Below are 7,500 nucleotides of genomic sequence, written 5' to 3'. Positions count from 1 at the left end.
TGGTTGCATGTTCATAAACAGTGTATTAAAATATTTTTGTCGTAACTGTCTAAGCTTTCCTAGGTACTTTTAGATGAGGAGGGTATATAATGATCGCGGATGATAAAAATTAGCGTTTCTATGGTACTAACGGCCTTACAATTATTCGAATAGTCAATTGTTCCCGAAATAAAATAATGAGAAGTGAGGAAGAGGAATCAATTATCAAGAGACTCAAGATAGGAAAAACAAAAGTCTGGACACTTGAAAATATTTGCAAAATACATTTAAAATATACGTTCATATCACTGATATTTTTCGAAAAGCAAAGTGATCATATATAATTATTGTGTAATCTATCAAGCATTAAGTCAATCAATCAGCCATATTCAATAATCATTTATAACTATAATATTAATTAAAACGGGAAGAACTACATGCCAGATATTTTAAGATGAATTATTTACCTGTTGACCTTAATAATATTGAGCAAGGTGAATTTCAATGAGCTACAAATGAAAGACCCGCAATGAAAACATTAATAGAATATCTGCTCCTATTCACGAGTTCGACATAGAAAATGGAATTCTGTATCACATTAAACAACATAAGAACCACAGACTAGTCCCCTGTTATGACCTGTGTGCAGCAGTTCTTCACCTGGTTCATGATGTTCCTATGGCTATCCCTCAGGGAATATTTCGTACATACAGACTAAAATCCCTGCTCCTTTTCCTAAACGAACCGTCAGTCACGAAAGGTTACCTTCGAGGATTCTCTGAATGTTAAAGAAGGGAGTACAAAAACGTAATGCATATGCACCTCTATCAGTCTTACTCTAGCATACGTTGTTTTATCAACTGTGGACCATCTCATAAGGTAGCTTTGCCAGATAAGTAGACAGAAACAGTAGCCAATGTTTTTTTTCCAGGAAACCGTGACCTAATTTGGAGATCTGAATATGTTGGTTACTGATAATGGCTCGGGGTTTAATAATAAATAGTTCTGGGAAGTCTGCAAACTGGTTCAGATAAAAAAAAAAAAAAACACTACACCATTCCATCCTTTTTACGATAGGTATTCATCTTGAGATGAATACCAGCTTTACATAAGATACGCATTGAGGTCCAACGTTCACATGCCTGTTAATGTTCCCCATCTGTTCCTGATGGAACTATAACGTTCCGTCAGGTTTAATAAACAGAATTATAAAGTATGACGAAGGAACCTTTGATATACTACGAAAACTACAGATGACTTGGAAAAATGCTGCAACACACTCAACTGGCTCCAGGAACGGAGGTAAGATACCATGACAGACGTTAATATTTGGCGCCGAAAAGCTGTACAATGATTTAAAGGTGCCAGGAGAGCCTTGGCGCCGAAAAGCTGTACAATGATTTAAAGGTGCCAGGAGAGCCTTGGCGCCGAAAAGCTGTACAATGATTTAAAGGTGCCAGGAGAGCCTTGGCGCCGAATTTGGCTAGGCTCCTATCGCATTGCCAAGAAGACCGGACCTGTAACTTTTATAATGAAAAGGGTCTTTGATGTCCCCTTGAGCACATGGTGGATATTAATCGGGTTAAGCGGTTTCATCATCAAGAGGAGCTAAGTGTTGGATGAATTCGTAATGAGGAAGTAAACTTTTTTGTAATCTGATCCTGGCCCTATACATCCTGTACGTTACTTAGTTTAGCAACGCCAAGAAGACATTTCATGACAATCAGGTCTCAAGGTCCCGCTGAGCTTTAATTGCGATACGAAACATTTATTTGCCATGACCTGCTTACTAAAATTTCCATCAGATTTACTGATCTACGGTAATTGTAACTTTGGCAAAGAATGGAGTATGTTCCAGAGCTAAATGCTGGATGGCTGTATTGCCTGTTATGCTGATCCTCTTCTGAATCTTCTCTCTCCGCCTTTTCTGTGACTGAATCCTACCTGACAGGTGTCCCAGCACCAGAGCTCTGCCTGCCAGCATACCGACCTATAATGAATTTGAATTAAGTGGAATTTTGGTATATTTTCCTCCTAACCCGGTTTCATTTACCAATTCTTTAAATATGAAAATATATCGTGTTGCATAATGGAAGAAAATAAATAAAATGAGGTATATACATAAGAAAAGGATCATCAATAGTGGTAGACGAAATGAGTTCAAAATCTGCCTCGAAATTCTCACACGTGACAAAACTGCCAAGACCAGTCCAAGAGCAAGCCACTGACAAAGTGTGGGGCAATCTTGAAGTCGGTCACCTTAAATTTTTGAAGAAAATGACAAGACTGTTTGTGAGTAACGCCCTGGAGTTCGAGCCAATGACGCTGCCCGAGCATTTGTCATATATCTTTCGGCTGTATACTGATACCTTTTAAATGGATTTTAGTGACAAATGTCATTGGTGACAAATATACTGCATGTAAGAATCACCGAATTGACTGCTGACGATAGTGAAAATACTCGAAATCTATTTTTCATAATTTTCTTTTCAATTGGACGTCATTGGTGAGATTTTTACTGGCTTTATTTTTGGTCGTTACTTACTGGCGACAAAACCAAATACTGAACTACTTACAAATATAGGTATTTTGCGTTTTCATCCAGTGGCTGTCAGTAAATAAAATAAAAACTTTGAGTTTTATAGACTTAATTCTCTTACTGAGGATCTATAGTACAGTAATTGTATATCTTCGGTAACTATTATATAGTAAATAACATTTACGGTGATAACTTCTGCAGTCGGACGATAGACACAGGAGTTAGAATCAAAGTTATTCACCTCTCCAGATACTAATAGCAGTATATTTGTACTTTAACCTCAAAAATCCATATTACTTATCACGCCAACAATTTGGATATTACATTTATATACACGCAGTATCCTTATCATCGATGAATGTACATTTTGCAAGTGCGTGGGTGTGCACTTATCACCTGGTATTTGATGATCAATTATGGAATGTCTAAGATTGTCAAAATTTGAAGTGGCTGTGTGCGCCCAACCAAATTCTAATAAAATATTTACAATGGGGTAGACTACGAAAATTCGTATTTTAAATTCTCCTTACCATTTTCTTTAAGTTTGATAAAAGCAGGATGTGGTCTCAAGCCAGAGGTACCGTCAAGTTTTACCTTGACAAGCAGAACAACAACAATGTGAGTAAGTAACTTTATTGAAATTCATACAAATTATTTAATTTTGCATGAGGCAAATGAAGTCAGTTAGATATTTTCATCGAGTTCCCAATGTCACATTAACATAGTGAATTGCATATTCATATATGAACCCTTCCAGCAACAGAAAAAATATCACAGATTTGATGGAATTTGCATACAAAAAGTAATCATGGAAGGTAGTGTTAAAAATAGTATAAACAATCTGTAGAATTATTAGGAGATAGTTTCTGCAAATACTAATGATGACAATAAAAATCGTTATAATACAAAACAATGATAGATGGAAGTGTATGACAAATTAAATTTTAATCCAAGATACTTTAAAGTTTGCAAGAATACATTTCAAAAGGAAAGTGGAATGGGCAAAATGATACATATTGCTTCACTAATCAGCACATTATAAAGCCTCGTAACTAAGCTTCCACTCCAAGATGAATTCTTTTCAAAAAAGCGAAGTTGAGCAACTTTCAATTGGCTTAGATAGGATATCTGACCGGTTTTCTCCATACTGCAGATGCAAGCTAAATGTTTAGGATCGAAGTAAAAACTATTGAGAGGCAAGAAGGCAAAAGCACATAAAAACCCTTACCATAATATAAAATAGGCAAGCTCAGTGTTGACGGTTTCTGACACTGAATCATGTTAAAGATTAAAACTAAAAAGATAGTAAAATATATCTATGAACCAAATATACTACGCATTATTTCAGTACACTGTGGTTATGAAATATCGAGAATAGTATATCTTGAACTGATAAACAAATGACCTACACAACTAGGATAAACTTGTTGCTAATGATCCCTGAAGAAGCAAGGCTGCTCAAATCAGGGTTATATGATATTATGCTTAACTTGCTCTTTAGTCGCCACACTTTCCCCAACACTTTATTTGCAAAGTTTTGGAACTCGTTTACAAAGTGATTAAAAAATTAACTACAGTCAGTCTAATGTGCTATGAAACGGAGAACAGCTTTCCTACAAGCTAGTTCAATTTCAAGGTTAACATCCCCTAGATATTCATCATCCCTTAAGAGGTTAATGCCAGCCACGAAGAGCCTTAGTGGAGTTAGTGCTTTTCAGTTGAAAGGATGGCCATCTACCAGAGCTTGGTGGAAAAACCACCCGGGGGGATACGCTGTTTCTGCTGCGGCTGTGGCTGGTCTGTGGTCTTGTTCTCAGGAGTCTCTGAAGGGACTGGATTTCCAGCTGAAATATAAAGAACGGCCATTTATCTTTATTCGCTAGTTACAGAAATAAATGGAAGAATGATACTAATAATTATATATATATATATATTATATTATAGTAATCATGAAACAAGGAAAGAACTTTATAAAAGTTGTGAATTAGTTATTCTGATGGCACGTTATACTGCAAGAAAGTAAATATTGCTCACTAACATAATTCATTAAAAAAAAAACATAATTCAAAGTTAAATAATTATATATCAATACTAATTCCGTAACCAAAGAATTAAATGTACAAGTGTCCACTGACAAGTTCAAAAACATTGAATGGAAGGCATGCAATTGAATGTACACTATAAAACCTTTGCATCAAGGCTTAGCTTATTCTATGCTTTTACGCTAAATGTGGCCATCTTATTTATTTTCTAGGATTAATGAGAGAGTTGTACGGGTGTTAGTTTTGGGGTAGTGGTTGGGTGTGGTTTATTTGTGTGTGTTGTGTGTGTGGTGTGTGTTGATATGTGTGTGTGTAGAGTATGTGTTGTGTGGGTGTGTGTGTGTGTGTTGTGTGTGGTTTGTGTTGGTGGTGTGTGTCTGATGTGTGTGTGTGTGTGTGTGTATTGTTGTGATGGTTGTTAGTTTGTTTTTGCTCACCGTGTGTGTAGTGTGTGTTGTGTTGAGAGTATTTTGTGGTCAGTGTGTTTACTACGTGTGTCATGTGTGTATGTGTGTTGTGTGAGTGGGTTTGTGTCTGATGTGTTGTGTTGTTGTGTATGGTGGTGTGTGATTTGTGATGGTGAGTGTGTGTGTTGTAAGTGAATGTGTGTGTGTGTGTGCTGTGTGTGTGTTATGTTGGGTTGTGTTGTTGTGTGTGTGTGTGTTGTATGTGTTAGGATGTGTGGTATGTGTATAATGTGTGTGTTGGTTATGTGTGTGTGTGTGTATGTGGTGTGGTGTCTGTGTGTGTTTGTGTGTGTGTGTGTGTGAGAGTGTGTGTTGTGTGTATGTGTGTGGAGTGTGTGGATGTGTGTAGTGGATGGTAGTGAGTCTTGGTTGTTGTGTGTTTGTGTGTTATGTGTGTGTGTGTGTGTGTGTGTGTGTGTATGTGTGTGTGAGTGTGTGAGTGTTGTGTGGGTGTGTGTGTGGATGTTGTGGGAGTTGTGTGTGTTTGTGTATAGTGTTTGTGTGTGTGTATGGTGTGTCTGTGTGTGTGTGTGTGTGGTGTAAGTGTGTGTGTTGTTGTGTGTGCGTGTGTGTGAGAGGTGTGTGGTGTTGTGTGTGTGTGTATGCTGTTGTTGTGTGATGTGTCTGTGAGAGAGTGTGTGTGTTTATAGAATATATATTTATGAGTAGGGTGTGTTGTAGTGTGTGTGAGAGTTGTGTGGAGTGGTTGTGTGTCTGTGTGTGTGTGTGTGTGTGTCTGTGAGTGTGTGTGTGTGTGAGTTATGGGTGGTGTGGTGTAGATGTGTGTGAGGTGTTGTATAGTGGTTTGTGTGTGTGTCTTAGATGTGTGGTGTGTGTGATCTTTTGTGTTTGGATATCTGTTGTGTCTATATCAGAGTGTAGTCTCATCTGAAGTGTGTGAAACTCAGTGTTTTTGTACTGTGTGATTTTGTGTGTGTGTGTGTGTATATGTTGTAGTGAATGTGTGAGTGAGTGGATCTTTTGGTACATGTGTAGTTTGTATTGTTGTGTTATGTGTGTGTGGTGTGTATCAGTGTTTTTGTGTGTGAGAGTATGTGTGTATGTTGTTGTGTGTGTGTATATAATTGTGTGAGTGTGTGATATATATGTGTTTGTGTGTCTCTCTCAGAGTGTGTGTGATTAGAGTGATATTGAGTGTGTGTATGTCTGTGAGAGTGTCTCTCAGAGAGTGTATTGAGGTGTGAGTATGTGTGTGTCTATTGGGTGTGTGTGGTTAGTAAGGTTGTTGTGTGTGAATAATTGGAGTTGGGTGTGGTGGTGTGAGTGTAACCTCTATAGACTATATAAGTTTTTGTGTGTGTGTGAGTGTTTGGGTGTGTTTGTTAGTATTGTGTGTTGAGTGTTTATTAGGGTGGAAATAAATAGGGTGAAAAAAGTGTGGGTATGTTGGTAGTGGTGTTAAAAGAGTGGGTGTAAATAGGTTGTTGGTAGGTGAGAGTAATAGGTGTATGTGTGTGTGTTCATGGGTGTGTGTGTGTGTTTGTGAATAGTGGGGATTGTTGTGTGTGGGTGACTTTGTTGTGTGTGTATGTGTGTGTACATGGAGTGTGTGTGTTGTGAGTGTGTGTCGGTGTGTGTATGTGTGTGCTGTGTAGTAGGCGTGGTATATGTGTGTGGCGTGACTGTGTGTGGATGTTGTTTGTGTGTGGTTTGATGTCTGTTGGTGTGTGTTGTGTTATGAGTGAGATTGTTAGATGTCTGTAGTATGTGTGTGTATGTTGTGGTATGTGATGATTTGGTGACTGTGTTCATGTGTGTCGTTTGTGAGTGTGTAGTGTTTGTGTGTGTGTAAGTGTTGGTGTAAAAGAGAATGTGACTGTGTGTGTGTAAGTGTGTGGACTTTGTTTTGAATGTCATTGGTTGAGTTTATGTTTGAGTGATTGACAGAGAGAGTGTCAGTTGAGGTACAGTTATAGGGTCATTTGTTTTAAAGATTCAGAGAGTGGTGTATTGAGTGTGATGTGACACGTTATTTAGACATTGTCAGATACAGAGTTGTTTTTATATTTGAGTTACTGTGAATGTTTGTGATATAGTTATTAGTGTGTCTGTGATTATTGTCTTTTAGTGAGACTGATAAATGTTAGATGTATATTCATTTATATATAGGAGACCTGAGATATATACTGTCATTTAGATCAGTAGGAGTGTATACATAGAAACAGACTGACAGAGTTATTTTACATATAGATATATATTGTAATTATATTGGAGATTATTTACTTTTATATGATTTATATTCAATTATTATATATAGTTTTACATTATAGAATATAGTTGTTACACAGATAGATTTTTTTATACATTTGATTTTGATATTTATTTTTAGAATATACACATATATAATATATAATATATTTTTATATACACCATTGTAATAATATATATTACACTGATATTTAGATATATATTCACAGATATATATTTATTTACAAAGTTATATGTATTGATT

At 36.7% G+C, this 7,500-nt stretch overlaps 1 protein-coding gene across 4 annotated transcripts in view; it reads right to left on the bottom strand.

Annotated features, from left to right (window-relative positions):
* Positions 1 to 3,135: 3,135 nt before the first annotated feature.
* Jupiter (microtubule-associated protein Jupiter) overlaps positions 3,136 to 7,500 on the bottom strand; it is a 21,663-nt gene continuing 17,298 nt past the window's right edge. For all 4 annotated transcript variants that reach the window (XM_086551449.1, XM_043029593.2, XM_086551450.1 and 1 more), the window contains one exon: positions 3,136 to 4,362. In XM_086551449.1, coding sequence (XP_086407575.1) covers positions 4,253 to 4,362 — 110 coding nt within the window. In that variant the 3' untranslated portion in view covers positions 3,136 to 4,252. The remainder of the gene's footprint in view (positions 4,363 to 7,500) is intronic.

Source organism: Penaeus japonicus, unplaced genomic scaffold, assembly GCF_977035675.1.
Source record: "Penaeus japonicus unplaced genomic scaffold, GWHDUDI00000001_assembly GWHDUDI00000025, whole genome shotgun sequence".
NCBI classification, from domain to species: Eukaryota; Metazoa; Arthropoda; class Malacostraca; order Decapoda; family Penaeidae; genus Penaeus; species Penaeus japonicus.
Note: the sequence above shows the minus strand (reverse complement) of the source record. Positions and strands in the feature narration are given on the sequence as shown.